The sequence below is a fragment of the Gobius niger genome, assembly GCF_951799975.1.
Source record: "Gobius niger genome assembly, chromosome: 16".
Taxonomy (NCBI): Eukaryota; Metazoa; Chordata; class Actinopteri; order Gobiiformes; family Gobiidae; genus Gobius; species Gobius niger.
The window spans coordinates 23,613,662-23,630,261 of NC_136867.1; the positions used below are offsets into that span (position 1 = coordinate 23,613,662).

At 39.3% G+C, this 16,600-nt stretch overlaps 1 protein-coding gene across 1 annotated transcript; it reads right to left on the reverse strand.

The window, feature by feature from the left end:
- Window positions 1-264: 264 nt before the first annotated feature.
- LOC306975802 (lysophosphatidylserine lipase ABHD12-like) lies at window positions 265-12,022 on the reverse strand. Its single transcript, XM_079573562.1, has 13 exons — window positions 11,898-12,022; window positions 9,027-9,229; window positions 6,993-7,095; window positions 4,818-4,940; window positions 3,494-3,524; window positions 3,305-3,350; window positions 3,069-3,198; window positions 1,697-1,734; window positions 1,535-1,614; window positions 1,388-1,470; window positions 1,249-1,327; window positions 440-573; window positions 265-361 (listed from the first exon to the last, which is right to left on the reverse strand). Exons 2-13 carry the CDS (start codon window positions 9,127-9,129, stop codon window positions 334-336), a joined length of 978 nt encoding a protein of 325 aa, XP_079429688.1. The 5' UTR covers window positions 9,130-9,229; window positions 11,898-12,022; the 3' UTR covers window positions 265-333.
- Between the last annotated feature and the right edge of the window lie 4,578 nt (window positions 12,023-16,600).

Genomic DNA, 16,600 nt, shown 5'->3' on the forward strand with positions numbered 1-16,600 from the left:
CTGACAACTGAATTCTCCAAGTTTTAAGCTTAAAAATGACATACAGCATGTCCATATACACTTAGAATTAGTTGGTGAAAATTGTCTTTTTAAAACGGTTAGAGACAAAACAAGTATCGCTTGGGATGTCCTCAGATTAGAATTGAATAGAAATTTCCATATTACTGAAAAAAAAAGTTTGTTTTTCAATGAAGGGTTTGACTTTGAGATTATTTTGGCTATATTTTGAACATAACACTCTACTCTGAATAAACTAAATTTAGAGTTAATATGGATCAGTTTTGTTTCCGTTTTAATATGTTCAAAGTGTTTTCTTCAGCAAACATTCTTCCACTAGTGTTGCAGCTTTTGTAAAAAATTGCTACAAGAAAGAAAAGTAAAAAGAGTTCAGACATTTGAAGCTTTTCGTTGCATTGGACTGATTTTTGTTTTTACTCACGTTACGTCAGTTGTGAGATTGGGGTCTAAATAAATGTCCTTGTGGTTGTATCCCAGGTCTGCGCTGTAGGACATCAGCGCCACCTCAGCCTCTCTGTTGATCCGTGTGTGGGTTTGGATTGCAATTTCATACAACTGCAACAAAAGACACTGTTGTTAGGCAAGAGCTGAAGGTTTAATTTGACCATTTTTAAAACCTTAACCGCCACCTGAACCGAGTACATTTTCTCCTGTTTGGCTTTACCCAAATCTAAAGCTTCTGGAGAAGGAACACAGGATGAAAAAGAGACAAAAATATGACACAAAAGTGATGAAAAAGAGACAAAAATATGACAAAAAAGTGAGAAAAATATGACAAAAAAGAGACAAAAATATGACAAAAAAGCGTCAAAAAAATGACAGACAAAAATATGACAAAAAAGTGAGGAAAAAAATGACAGACAAAAATATGACAAAAAAGAGACAAAAATATGACAAGAGACAAAAAATGTGACAAAAAAGTGATGAAAAATTTAAAAATTAGACGAAAAAGTGACAAAAATATGAAGAAAAAGTGACAAAAATATGGCAAAGTGATGAAAAAATGTCACAAAAAGTGATAAAAAGTGATGAAAAAGAACATAAAGAAAAGTGATGACAGCACGGAAACAACACAAGGAAAAAGATCCATTTACATAATTTTTGTTGGTCTTAGCCTTCAAATTAGGCGTTACTCTGGCCTATCGGCTGTAAACTCTGAAGAAACTTCTAGATTTGGGTAACGCTGAACTGGAGAAACTGCGCTCGGTTCAGAGGTAAAGTGTGGCTTACTTCTTTTCCCATGTAATAAGGCACAATGGTGTCATCTTTAGCGTGTAATATGAGAAGTGGACTGGACAAGGTCTGTAAACTAAAAAACAACAGTATTAATAATCATTATCCAAAAAGATGTTTAGAAATTTAAACTTACTTTTTGTCATTTGCAAATTCAATGTCGATTCTTTCCATTAAAGTCCAGATGAGACTTTTAAACCCCGGAAGGAAGATGTACAGCTGGAAGGAAATAGAGTCGAATAAGGGAAATTTGTGACAGTGTTTGCATAATAAAAACACTCACTTTGCTGAGCGTGTGCATGGCAACTATTTCTCTGATCCTTGTGTACGGAGCCTGAAGGATCACTGCGCCGACTGCGGAGCCTGGAGAAGAAGAACATTTAGCATTATGCTGTTTTGTCTGATTTTCATTTCTATGATGCAAAAGTATAAAACCGATGATTACCTTGTTGTTGTAACCGGACTGCAGCGTTCGTGGCCACCCTTTGGAAAATACACAAACTTAATATTTTGTACATATTGGCATTTAGTTTATCAACATTTATACAGGCAGGAACACGTCAAATGTGCTGCTTTTTAACCTCTTACCCTAAAAGCTTCTCGACTGGAGAGGAACAGTGTAACACCTCATTTGAACGCTAAGACCTACAAAAGTGATCGTAACTTTTTTGTCACGTCACCACATTTTTGTTGAGTTTTGGTCATGTTTTTGTTGTATTTTTGAAGCGTTTTTGTTGTGTTTGCGTCTTTTGTGTCAGGTTTTTGCCACATGTTGCTTTTCCAGCATGTTTGTTGTCGCTATTTTGATGGTTTTTTTTTTCTTTTCCAGAAGTTTTTAAAGGGGCTAGATGCAAGTTGACCATTTTATGCTCACTGCTGCCACCTCAGGTCATACATGTAACTGCAGCTTCTATATTAAGCTCATGCATGACGAGAATTCTGACCCGAATTAACACCTTTTTGAGTGACAGTGCAGGATTTTAGAGGCAGTTGTGGTGAACAGGTCTGAGCTCATTCTACACATTAGGACATGGCTGGAACATGTAGGGGGAGGAAAATACTTTATTTAAACATTTTTAAACTCCGTATAGTCCCTTTTAAGTTTGGGTAAAGCCAAACTGGAGAAAGTGTGCTTGGTTCAGGCGGGGGTTAAGAGGTTTATGGCCCAAATGTAAATTTTTATTGCCACAAATGAACATAATTGGTGCATAAATAATTTCTTAAGATTTGCAAACATTTCATCAAGCAAAGGAATAAGGGGACATTTAATTGAGTCGATACAACTGGCAATTTTTGAGCTAGAAAATTGTGACCACTTTTCTGCAGCGGAACGTGTTTTTGACAAGATTTTTTGTGTATTCTGACAAGCTCGGACAGTGAAAATAGTCTAGAAATGTCATTATTGTCAAAGAAATTTAGATTTAAAGTTTGAATCCCTTTTAACCTCTGGAAAAAGCGTCAAAATAGCGACAAAAGCGAGATGTAAATGAGGATGAAAGCGCTGCTTCAAAAGAGCGACAAAAAAGTGATAAAAAAAAAGCAACAAAACAGGCAAAAAAACGCAACTAAAAGACAACAAAATGCAACAAAAACTCAACAAACAGCTGACAAAAATGCAACAAAAACGTTAAAAAAGCACTGAAAAAACATTTTTTTTAAAAACAATGCAGATCAGTTTTGTAGGTCTTAGCTTTCAAATGAGGCGTTACACCGGCCTGTAGCTTGTGACCTCCAGTCAAGAACACCGAAGTGAAGAAAATGTGCTTGGTTAAGGCGCGGGTTAAGAGGTTAATGACTTTTAAGTGAGTTAAACTGACCCAGTTCCCAGAGACTGTCCCCAGAAGCACACGAGGTTCCCTTTGCTGTGCTGCTTTACCCAGTCGTACAGGTAGAGGGCGTCGTTGGTCAGTCCGGCTTCACTGGGATCACCACTGGAGTCTGCAAACCCTGAACAAGCCAAGTGTGCCTTTGTGATTGAAGAACTCCACCATAAGTACAAATTAAACATCTGTCATCTAGTTGATATGAATAAATAGCAACATAAATGTCTTACCTCTGTAATCTAAAGAAAATACATGGAATCCTGCACTGCTCAATTTCTACAAGACAAAGCCATCAGATAAAAAAACAGTTCAATCAAATGGGATTTAGACACAACAAATGAAATATTCTCACAGTATAAAATCAATGAATGGAGAGCAATGCTTCTGTTTCATAATATAACTATTATTTACTTATTTACCTTAACCAGTCCAACTCTGTGCTCTGCGGCCCTGCAAAAACAAAAAGCGACCGGATCAGACGAGGCACATCTGTAATTACCATCAAAATGCTTTAAAACAATTTACTCCAATTCTCCTGCTTTGTGCTTTGTGGTTCTCAACTTGTGGGCTAGGACCCAAAAGAACCACTGCAACCCTTTCTCTCTTTCACAATGAATACAAACATAACCTGACTCTGTTCAAATGACTATCGGCTGAACATCATTTCAGCTTTTTAGGTGTAATTTGTGGGGAAAATCGAGGGTCTACAATTGACTCAGCGTAATTAGTAGCATTTTAATTGAAAACCAAAAACATTTTCAATTCCAAAACCCTTTTTGCAACTAAATGATTGAATAATTAACTCATAAGCTCAACACAAATGCATTTTTTATTGCTGTTAATCTGTTAAAGAGACTAGATGTCATTTTATGCTCACTACTGCTACCTCAGGTCTTATGCGTAACTGCAGTCTCTATAATTAAGCTCATGCATGATGGCACTTCAGACCCGAATTAACACCTTTTTGAGTGACAGGGCATTCTACACATTAGGACATTGCTGGAACATGTTGGGGAATGAAAATACTTAGTTTTAACATTTTTAAACTCCATATTATCCCTTTAAGCTTCAACAAACAGAGTTGTGCAAAGTGTTTTTATAGTTTTTCAGCTTCAAGTGTTTCAGGAACTCATGTAACTGTACTTCATGTAACTTGTAACTTGTAAATAGTAACTGAACAGTAATTACAGTGCCAAGTTTCCCATTATAGTAAAATAAATAAAGCAAAAGGGTCATAAATCATTGCCTTTAACAGTTTTCATTGGGTTAAAGGAACAGGCCACCGTTTTTAGATACTGAGATATGTTCTTACATGAGCTTAGACGAGTTGATGCGTACCTGTCTGGTCTTTGTGTGTGCCCTTAGTCACGCAAAACGGCCAAAGATGTTGTTAGCATTTGGCCTCTCCCAGCATATTCCTATAGCTCCAAACGGGGGTGAAGTTGGAAGCGACCACGCTCTTCCACGGGCACAAAGACCAGACAGGTACGTATCAACTCGTCTAAGCTCAGGTAAGAGCATGTCACAGTATAGAAAAAAGGTGGCCTGTTTCTTTAAAAAATGTCAAAGTCTAGTTATTTTCCATTATATATGACAAATTAAAATCTTGTCTGGGCTTGTCCTCCTATTGGGTGATGTAGTTGAGAACCACTCCTCTAAGCTAATCACACTACATACTACACAACCCCCATAGACTGCATTAGGATCAACTCAAGTGTCCCTATCCCGCAACAATCGTCCCACCTGGTCCCTCCGTTTCCATGGAGAAAGATAATAACAGGCCGACCGTCTCCCAAAGTGCCTCTGAACCACTCCGGGCTGGTGTTCCCCTGGGCCGCGTCCCATTGGCTGGAGGGGAGAGTGTGCCTGAGAGAGCAGAAAGGCTTCATAAACAAGAGCGGCCTGGCTTTAGCTGAAGAGGTAGCAGGGATTAGGGCAGAACAGATATCGATTTGTAGTGGAATGACATTTGTGTTGTCCTCTTTCAGTGATTAAAAGCAGACATTTGTGAATAAAGACTAACCATAAGCATTTCTATTGACAGTATTGCCCCATGAAAATCGTGAAATGAAAAACTGGGATGTTCGGAATCCATGAGGAAATTTAGGAATGGGTTTGAAATGGAGCTTAAATTTTACTCACTCATTGTAAAACAGAAAATGATTACAGGGCCTTTAATCTTCCAAATGAACATAGACGACTTTCAAATTTCTTCATACAGTGGTAGTTTGATCATCTATATCAGTTTTTCTCAAACAGAGGTCAGTTTCATTCATGATTTGATATAGGATTTAAGTCAATTGTTTAACACCCAGTTAACACCCAGTTAAGACATGATTCAGGCCAATTTAGGTCTATTATGTAGTCCTGATTTGATCTTGATCCTCGAATAGTGCTGCTTGGAAGGTAAAATAGACTGCCTGACCACCCCAAAAAGTGTCCACCTGGATTTAAGCAACTGTTCTGATCTGGAGTTGCTGCATTTGGTCAGGTCAATAGATTTAGCAACATTAAGTGCCCAAAGAATGAGATCAGATGACGACCTGAACATCCTGAATGACAAGGATATTTCATGAATGAGTTTTTTCTTCCCTGATGGCACGGATTGGCAATGCTGGGATTCATCTGGGTCACAACGTGAAAGAGTGGTTGAGACATGAGACATCATTTTCATACATGGGTTGGCCGCCACAGAGTCCAGATATTAACCCCTTTGAGAATCTTTGGAATGTTTTGACATTGCAGAAGCTCATTGAACCAATGCCACAGCAAATGTGTGTTGTAGTCAAAGCTAAAGGCGGTCCAACCAAATATTAAAATGCATGAGCTTTTTTGGGTGGAGCTAAAAAGTTTGAGAACCATCCATCCATTTTCTTCACTCCTCACTCGTGAACAAGACCCCGAAAAGGGGAAGCAACCTTTTTCCGGTGGAGAACCATGGCCTCAGATTTGGAGGTGCTGCCTCGTTTGAGAACCACTGACCTAAATAGCTGCAGCCTTTGCAATTTATCTACGCAATAGGGCATAGTTCCCAAGTTAGTTTTTTTTTGCCTCACATACCCCTTGAACGTTTCTTTATACTTAAAGGGACTATAAGGAGTTTAAAAATGTTCAAATTAAGTATTTTCCTCCCCCTACATGTTCCTCCATGTCCTAATGTGTAGAATGAGCTCAGACCTGTTCACCACAACTGCCTCTAAAATCCTGTACGGTCACTCAGAAATGTGTCACTTCGGCCCGAATTGCCGTCATGCACGCGCTTAATATAGAAGGTGCAGTTACACATGTGGCCTGAGGTGGCAGTAGTGAGTATAAAATGGCAAACTTGCTTCCAGCCCCTTTAAGGCAGCATTATGAAACTTTTTATGCTAAAAAAAAGGTTATATTTGTGCATATTTGACCTTGTAGTGACCCAGTGGCCGTATGAGTAGTCAGCATAGCGCCTTTATTTTCAATCACGGTGGTCTCTACAACGCTCCAATTGGTTTGGAGATTTTCTGGTGAGCGTCCTAGAGACCACTGTGACAGAAAGTAAAGACACCATGTTGAATAATGCACCTTTAAAGCACTCTTATGGCAAAAGGTTAACTCAAGCTTAGAAAAAAGACAATGTGTTCTGTTCAAAACAAGCCTAAGAAATGAATTGTTATTCAGTTTCAACTTGCACTGTACAGGATACGTCATGCAAGTTTCTTCTGTAACCTTACTCTCCCTGCAGGCTTCCTCCCCATCGGGTGACATGCTGTGCGCCTGGGAGACCAAAAGACACCAACACGCCACAAACAAACGCAGCACATCCAGGCAGGACTTCGCCTAAATGACACGCTTTGCTTTACCTTTCATTCTAGTACAAAACATGTACAAGATTACTGCACTTTGGACAACATTCACGAAGGATCAGCGGACACGGGGACGTACCACACTCCGACGGATACGCCCGGCTCCGTGCTGAGGTAGAAGTTGCAGGTGTGATTCAGGACGTCGTGAGGGCGGCTCAGATTGACCCCGAATGGAGCGCGGACTGAAAACGAAGAGAGAAATGCAGAAAGTAAGTGCTGATTGCCGAAAGTCTATGGTGGAGGCCATGTTTGTACAAGAAAAAGATGCATTTTTACTTTATGGCACTGGAACAACATCGTGATAGGATTGAAATAATATGGCAACTATGGGTTAACTGCTAATATGGCATTTAGTAGCTCTTTCCATTATTCATTTACAGTCTTTATATTGAGCTTAGGGTAACGGCTAGTTGTATTATCAGTGTGTATTGTGTCTATTTCCACAATATTGCCACTCTATGCTGTAAAGCAAAGTGCTACTACTTTTTGTTTGTTTGTTGTGGGGTTAACTCCCCTATAGAAGGGTTTTCAGATTACATCACAACATACATTTGCTCTTTTGCATGAGTTAGCTAAAAGCAATGTCCCGGTTTCCTGTTTGTTTTCTGTGAACAAACCTTATCCCGAACTGCCTTCTGTAATAACCTAAGATATGCATATCCCAATTACTGCACCAGACCTTAAAACCAGTTAAGCAATGTAAGTCATATTTATTACCATGATTCAGCATAAATATTATAAAAATTGTCAAACCTGGCCTGAACTGTCCTCACTTGGGTCAAGTACAGTGAGCCAACAGTTTACTACAAATCAGGTCAAAACGGCTTCAATATAACAACTTAATAAATTGAATTCTGACCCGTCCTCCTCAATTATGTCATGTAAAGTTACAGAGCAAAACGTCTCTAAATGTCTCTAAATAGGAAATGCAGTTTCATAACATAAGCATTTAGGCGGCTGTTTAAAGTCTAATTAAATAACGACATGATTGGAGTTGGGATGTTACTTATTCTGTCCAGACGAGCGACATTTGAGCGTGACGTAAGAGGGAACTCTCATGAAACGCAATGGAAGAGTTGTTTAGAACTGAATAAAGAAGTTTAAATTGTGTAATTATGTGGAATAAGGCGGCACAGCGGTTAGTGCTTGTGCTTCACAGCAAGAAGGTCCCGGGTTTGATCCCCGATCGGAGGGGGCCTTTCTGTGGAGTTTGCATGTTCTCCCCATGTCAGTGTAGGTTTCCTCTGGGGTCTCCGGTTTCCCCTACCACTAAAAACATGCACAACATGCCAGAATGAATGAGTGAGTGCTTGGTGGTGGTCTGAGGGGCCGATGGCACAGATTGGCAGCCTCGCTCCTGTAAATCTACAACCGGGGGAAGGCTGTGGCTACAATAAGAGCTTACCGCCACCGAGTATGGTGTGAAAAAATAATAAAGCAGATTGAAGCGCCTTGAGAAACTTGGTAACACAGGCTTGAAAAGCGTAATACAAGTGTAAGCCGTTAAGGATAGCATAGTAAATGGTCTCAACTTATATAGCATTTTTCCACCTACATTAGGCACTCACAGCCCTTTACAGCAAGGAACCACTCACACTTACGCTGTGGTGCCACTTTGCAAAAGAGCTTTACTATCTCAAGGGGGCCGGCCTGTCGAAACTATAAATAAAAGTAAGATAAGATTGAGATACAAGGAAATGTAATTATAGCTTTATCTATACATTTTAATTAGATTAAGAGTGAAAACAACAAACAGTCAACCTCTAAAACCTCATGTTTCCCATTAATAAAAGTTACATTAGGGGCCGACCTTATCTCATTTTCTGCCCCATTGTCCTTAAAAAACAAGCTAATCAATAAATTGGTTTAACAAACAATATTCTTTCTTCGTCTTGCATAATCAAAAACATATAAAGTTGAAAGAATACTGAAAAAACAAGTTGGAAAAATGTAAACATTGCCCTTCCCAACTTATGCAATAAACAAAGCCCAAAGACAAATGTTATCGCGCTCTTTGAACTTTGAATAAGTGTTTCGAACGCAACATACTTTTCATTGAGTTCGGCAACAACAAAAAGCTCAGTCTAAACTCTTTATACTGTGTTTGACTTACACCAGTGAGCAAATATGGCGTGTCCCAGAATCCAGGGGAACAGGAAGAGTAGGACAGGTACAGAGACGTAGAGAGACAGAAGAAAGGCCAGCACTTTCTTCATTTTGGATCAGAGATTTGGCAAAAACAAGTGCGGGCGTCTTCCTTTTCCTTGTCTGGGAGAAATGTCACTCGGCAGCGCTCGCCTCCTCACACCGGCTGAGCTGAGGAGCACACAGAAACCAGGGCAAAGTTCATATCAAAGTTATTTAGATATTGGGCGGAACTGTGTGTAGAAGAATGCAGTATGCCCATAAAAAATCCAAAACAGAGCAGTCTGGAAACAAAGATAGTTATAAAAAGCAAATGGGATTCAGTAGCTGCAGTGAACTTAAGCTGTATTCCTGATTTTAGGTTTGGCATTGCATAGAAGAGAAGTGAAAGTTTGACAGATGAGATGCAACCTGTGATCTCGTCCCAAGAGGTCGCCAGAAACCCCAAATATGCAACACACCTCTACAAAGTTAGGAATGATACTAACTTTGTAGAGGTGGCTATGTTTATGGCATCAGTAGAGGAGGGTATCCCAGGGTTTTGCAAGACCAAGTCAAGATCAGGTCCCATGCTTTGAATTTTAAATCCTTTTGAAGACGATTTATGTTTCGTGGCCTTGTGTTGCAAATACTACAAACTTTTAGCCAAAAGTGTCTTAAGGGATATTTCAGGGTTTTTGACATAGGTCCTCATTCCCTAGTTATCCAGAGTGTTGTTGATTTCTGGAGATATATATTTTTTAATTCATGCAGTCCTTATATTTGAAGAGTTTAGTGGTGCTAGGCTAGTGCTAGGCTAGCGCATGTCTATGGTAACTAGTAGCCTGCATTAAAAACCTCTTCAAAATCATGGGGTAGTTCTCTATTGGTTGCCATATCTGATTTGTAGAAAGCTCCTTTGTGAATTCCACGTGCCGGCCGCAGGTAAACAAACTACTGTAGATCCAGTAACCTAGCAGATCACTAGCTTACAACCAGGAAGCTGATGCTGCTCAAATAGTTATTTTAAATGCAAATTGGTTATATTTGTAAAAAAAAATTATAATAATCAGTCAACACAGACATTTATATCGGCAGTCTGGTGTTATAAGTGATTTGCCTCAGCTGCTCTGTGCTTGGGTCAGACTGTTTTTTAATGCAGGCTACTAGTTACCATAGACATGCACTAGCCTAGCACTATCCTAGCACCACTAAACTCTTCAAATATAAGGACTGCGTGAATTAGAAAATATATATCTCCAGAAATCAACAACACTCTGGATAACTAGGAAATTAGGCCCCATGTCAAAAATCCTGAAATATCCCTTTAATGTCTAAATCACACAGCCCAAGTCAAAGTTCAGCCGATTGTTTGGGATGCGATTGCCGCTCAAATCCAAGTAAAATCCCAATCCCGTCTCAAGCCGTCAAATTAGTGGCTTAAGACTCGGGTCCAAGTCTGACTGAAAAGCCCGCGCCTCTGATTTATGTAACAAATGATCCCCCATCCCAGAGGTTTAAGCTGCTCTGACCAGCAACTCAAAGCAAAATGTAAACTCCACACCATTTGAGAAGTCCATCTTTATTCTGTATAGGATAGTTGAGCCAAATCTCCTCCTGCCTATCTTTTAAGACACCTGCAGACTCATGTCATTGCATTATTGCTATTAAAGGCGGTATACCAGATTTTTGTTCTTGTAGTGGAGCAACATTTGTTTTGACCTCCTTCAGTACACTGTAAACTCAGACATTTGAGGATATATATACTGTGTTTGTCCCTATTATTTTCATGAAATTGCTGGCTAGTTTTTGATAGCATTTTGTATAGTATGACAGTGATCCTAAATGGTGCAAAACTGCTTATCCTTGTGAAGAAGTGATGTTAGAAATGTGCAAGGCAGGACTAAAATTGCAAGTAAATTTAGTCAACTACATTTAAGACAAATTTAGTTGACTCTACCTTTATAATATTCATTATAATCATATTTAATCATAGTCCTCGGCTTCATGGAGCTGCTCCCACATGAACAAAGCTCAGAGCTTATCCTTTGGCTCTGCCAAAGGATTTACATGATATAAGGCTCTTTCAGACTGTTAATAGAAGTTGGGACAATTTTAGTCTCTCCTTTTCATTTTTATTTAGTCTTATTTTAGTTGACGACAATTTTAGTTTAGTTTAGTTGAGTTTGCAATTTCGCACATACAATCAGGAAATTCAACTTATAAACCATCAAGCAATGCTACATTGTGAAAATGGACACCCAAAAAGCCACAAGCTCATCAACAGGGGTCCATAACCCACCACCCTGGGCAAAAATACTTAGCATATACACAAGCAAAGAATGGCTCACATAGATCTAGTCTCATGAAAAACTTTTCATTTAGTTTTAGTCCAATTTTAGTTATCAAAAATATCACTTTGACTAAAATTAAGTATTTATATTTAGTCGATGAAATTAACACTGGTGCAAGGAAAGTAAAGAATGAGTGTGGACAACTAGCAATTAAATGTACTCCCTCCCGCTTTCATTATTTGAAAAACAAACAATGAAAAAAACATCTATAGGACCTTTAATTAACATCTTTAGACATTCCCCCCATACACTGTTTAGTACAAGACCTGCCTGCATTATGTAATTTCTAGGCTACTTATCCTAAAGGTATGTTGTACTTTCCAAATACAGCCTAATCAGAATGTCCCACAAAGGATATGGTTGTTTACTCAGACATAAATACTTCTTACAGCTTTTCAGCCACACAGATTTGCATTTAGCCTCGACATCCAGCAGAAATAAGCTTCTATAACTTGCTTAATTGTGACATGTTATGTTACGTAGCTGTAGAAAATAGGAAGACCAACCCATTTGATAGAAGATCCAAAGCGCAAACCAGTCATAAACTTTAATAAAACTTGGTGTTTACTTTCTAAGACTGCATACAAGTTGTAACACTATGCTAATAAATGGTAGGACTCTTTGTTCCGGGAGGGGCGGGGCTTGCAGATGGAGGAGGCGGGGCTTAGGGTCACTCAGCGCGGGGTCAGTCCCTCTGCCACCGCCCCTTCCTCTTCCAGCCGCTTTTCAAAATCCGCTACAACCCCAGGGAGGATGAAACAGCGAGCACACAAAGCAAGGAGTCACCACGCAGGAAGATATCCCCCCGGATCGCATTGGAAATCGGTGTTTTTTTTACGAGGAAACGTCAACATTTTAGCGAGAATTCAACGTGGGAGCCGTTGAACCGCCACGCGCCGATGGGAGGAATGTTAAAAACTTCTCCCAAAACACGCCTTTAAACACTCAAATATTGCCCAAAAAAAGAGGGAAACGGCGTCTTCCCAGGCTCAGAAACTTTGGGGTGAGTTACTTTACTGAAATATTCGTACAAAAGTTAGAGATGTTGTGCTTAAGCGACTTTAAACATCTGGTCTTCATAAAATGATGAAGTTGATAAACGGTTGTCCGCGCGCCTGAGGACACACTAGCTGCTGTTGTTGTTAGCATTACAATGTGCTTTATTGTTTGAAGGAAAACGTGTGTTTTTATTAATTTGATCGTTTTAAAAGAACAATCGTGGCTTGGTTTGGCTTTACTTAGTCCTGTCAACAGAGGAATACTTACCCCCAACGTTGTACTTTTTGCGCAGTCAGTGAAATGCTGCAACGTGAGTGACGCATAATTTGACACTACCCGGACCAGGACGTGTGTTTTGCTGTAGTTTGCACGTTTAATCCATGTAGGATAGTAATTACCCCTCCCAGACTGAAGAAAACAAGTTAGACTTTTAATTTTTGTGTCCAGATTTTAAGCAAAATAAGCCACTTCATTTCTATTTAATCATCCGTTCGGTGAAAAGCTGCAGGGCTGCACGAATATATCACAAAAAATATCGAATCGCGATATTAGGTGATGCAATTTCAGTATCGTAAGTAGGGCTGATATGGACCAAAAGTCATATCCCAATATATTTAGGTTGAATATCGATATACAATATACATCCCGATATTTTTTCCGCAAAGTGAGAACTGTGAAATGAAATGTTCAGTCAAAGTCAAAGCCAAATAAGTAAAAATAAAACACTGTATAACAAATCTGTATGGTGCACATTTAAATAAAAAAATATCCTATACAAAAAAGCCTATAAAATAAAACTGGTCAATCTTTTTCTGAGGGCATCATCATTTTTTAACTTAATAGCTTATCTGAATTTGAAATATCCCAATATACGCGATATAGTCTAATCCAATATCTCATTTAAAATATATCGATATATCTTAAATATCGATATATCGCCCAGCCCTAATCGTAAGAAGCCACAATATATCGCAACATCAGTCTTTATCTGACTGAGATCGACAAATGTTTTTGCAAACTCAGCCAAAAACAAACAATGCATTGATCTAAAATGTATAAAAGTTTAGTTTTAGTGAAACATTTACCAACTTAGTTCAATTTTTAGTCCTGTTTTGGTCCTAATGTAGACTTTTTTTTCTCCATACTGAGATATGTTCTTACCTGAGCATAGACAAGTTGATGCGTACCTGTCTGGTCTTTGTGCCCGTGGAAGAGCGTGGTCGCTTCCAACTTCACCCCCATTTGGAGCTATAGGAATCTGCTGGGAGGGGCCAAATGCTAGCAACATCTTTGGTCGTTTTGCGTGACTGAGCGCACACACAAAGACCAGACAGGTACGCATGAACTCGTCTAAGATCAGGTAAGAACATATCTCGGTATGGAAAAACGGTGGACTGTTCCTTTAAGTCTTCTTTTGACACAATTTGTGTTTCATTAGAATTGAACAAATCTTGTTGAAATTGTTCAGTGAAATATCGCAATATGGTTTATATCGTTTTTATATATATCGCAATATTGCACATCCATATCGCATATCACAAGTTACTTCAATATCGTGCACCCGTACTTAAAATTTCACAGTTTGGAAAGGAATATATGCAAGCAGTAGGTTTCTTCATGCTAAAATTCTTCTTTCAGACATTGTAGACCAATTTAGAATATGAAATAAAAGCCAGCTGTTATAGCTGAATCTAGCTGAAGGATTAAAAATATTGTGCATAAAAGTACTGTCATAGCTCATACCTGTCCTTTTAGACCTGTTGAAGAGCGTAAAAGGCTGTTAAATATTTCTTTGTCTATACTGAGTAACTAACCTTGCTTTACGGCTGATTAAATGGTTGAATGAAATTGGCAGATTGGTGCCATGTAGTTCATTCTTGTGCCCAGTGCATGCATTCAAGCGATGTGAAAAATGTCCCAAATAAGTCTCCATCCGCGTCCAATGTCTCCGCTGTTGAATTTGTGCTGCCAAGGTTAAGGTTGCACAGACACCAGAAATGTGTCGGCATGTCTCATGATCATGATAATGCCCCGGCTAACAATAACCTGCCTTGGACGCACTTAACATGATATAATACTTCTTTATAGACTTAATGTTACGATTCAAGTTAGTTTAGCAGTTCATCTTCTCTCAAAAATGTGTTCCTAGATTGGAATGTTGATTTAAATCAGAAATCTAGCCGAAGCACTGCTCTCAATATGGACCAACTCTGAATTTTAAACTTTGCGGACAGTGTTTTGCAAGATGTTGCTAATGTTGATGATAATTCAGTGAAGATGCAGAGGCATTTCTCCGGACCCGACAGCTGTCAGCGTCTGGGGCTGAGCTTCTCGAGCAAAGAGGGACTGACTTGCGGATGAAAGGCTTAGCTCCTGCGGGAAGGAAAGTGCTGTGGACATGTAGTTAATGAGCAGGAAGTAAGAAAGTAAATACTGCAATCTTAAAATACCCTTTCTACAAGAGCTGCACAAAATATTGGGTCCTATCGCAAGAAACCACAACATCAGAGTTTCAAAGTCAGCACAATATCCGTTCTTCCATCCGAATGACATATAGACTAAAGAAAAAACACATGTTAACTTGAAAATGTCACCACAGTGTTGAAGACAGTTATCATATATCACTAATTTATTCTCATATTATGGATCCTTAGTTTGTTTGTCGTCTTTATAATGAAGTGTAAAATGAGTGTGATCCCAACATTTTGCCATATTCTGCTCAAAAATTACTGTCAGCCCATAATAATTAAATATTGATATCCCGTACAGCCCTAATTGCAATCACTCTTCATATCCAGGCGTGTTGAGTGGTTCTCCAAGGGCGACCACAGCCCATTGTTGTGTTTTTTTCCCGAATGAGGCTCAGCTCAAGAGAGGAGCGGGACAGACGCCTGATGAGGCTGAAGGACCTGAGGAGCAGCTGCAGAAGCGCAGGGGCAGAGGAGGCAGAGGAGACACTAATGACAGGAGCTGGTGCATTGTGGGCCCTGACTGAGAGACTGGGATCAGCAGGGGGTGGAGGACACTGTTAATATTTCATGCACTTTTCCTTTTACCTGTTAGGCCTGAATGATTTTGGGGAAGAACAGCAGCCAAACAAAAAGATGTCTCTGAATGTTGAATAGTGTTCTAAAGAATGTTGATGTAAATGGTCTAAATTACAGGGTTAGCTGATTTTATAAATAACATGTAAGTGGAGATATTGTGTTTTTTTCGGCAGCATTTGTGACGCCTGAGATTTGGATTTCATGATTACCGTTGCTACGCCATTTTCAAACAAGAGCAGACTACTTTCTATGATTAATTTGGAGCAATTGCTTTTATGTCATTCAAAAACTGTCTCTGTTCTAAACTTTAAAAGAACTGTTTGTGTGAATTAACCAGAAATTCAACAGAGCCAGTTTATGATATCGGCCCATCTATATGGATTAAAAGCGTAAATAATTCAGTGTTTCCACGAGGCATTAAAAAGCCACAAAAGACAATGAATGAATTGTGGTAGAACTAATGCCTTAAATGTCAATCAAAAGCATTCAATGTGTGAGTCCATTTCAGTCTTTCTTTAATAGAATGGACACAAATGTTTTGGGCACTAGAACTGTATAGATTTTTGTCTTTGTGGCACTGCACACACAAAAAACAAACGTTAAAACAAGCTATACAAAGACAACAGACTACATGTATATTATATACAGTTGAATAACAGGCGAGAACAGACAGGGAACATGTGGAAATCCCTATTGCACTTTTGGATAGTCAAATGTGCCCGGGACAGCGTGAACATACAAAAATAATTGGCCCAGGTATGTATTGCTCTTGTCACACATCCATCGATGAGCTGGATGGATGGATCGATGGTGTGTCTTATAAAGAACAGTTCTTGAGGCTCCTGAAGCTGCTACAGTTTGCGATTGTGAACCTATTGAGCGCTGAACCACACATGAGAGTAATATTCATGAACCTAGTGTTGATTTTACCCTACAGTGAGCGTGAGCGTATCCACTTTCCAAGTCCTCACACTCTATAGTGTGAAAGGCGTCCGTATAAAGTCCTTGTGCCGCTGTCATTGTTGCCACCCAGTTACTACAACAGACACGACACACCCACGTGGTGTTTGTGCCGCCTCTGTGTGGGGTCCTGGCACCAGTCCATGTGTTTCCATCTGACTCTGCTTCCTTTGACCATAAACAACATCATGGATAACATCAAA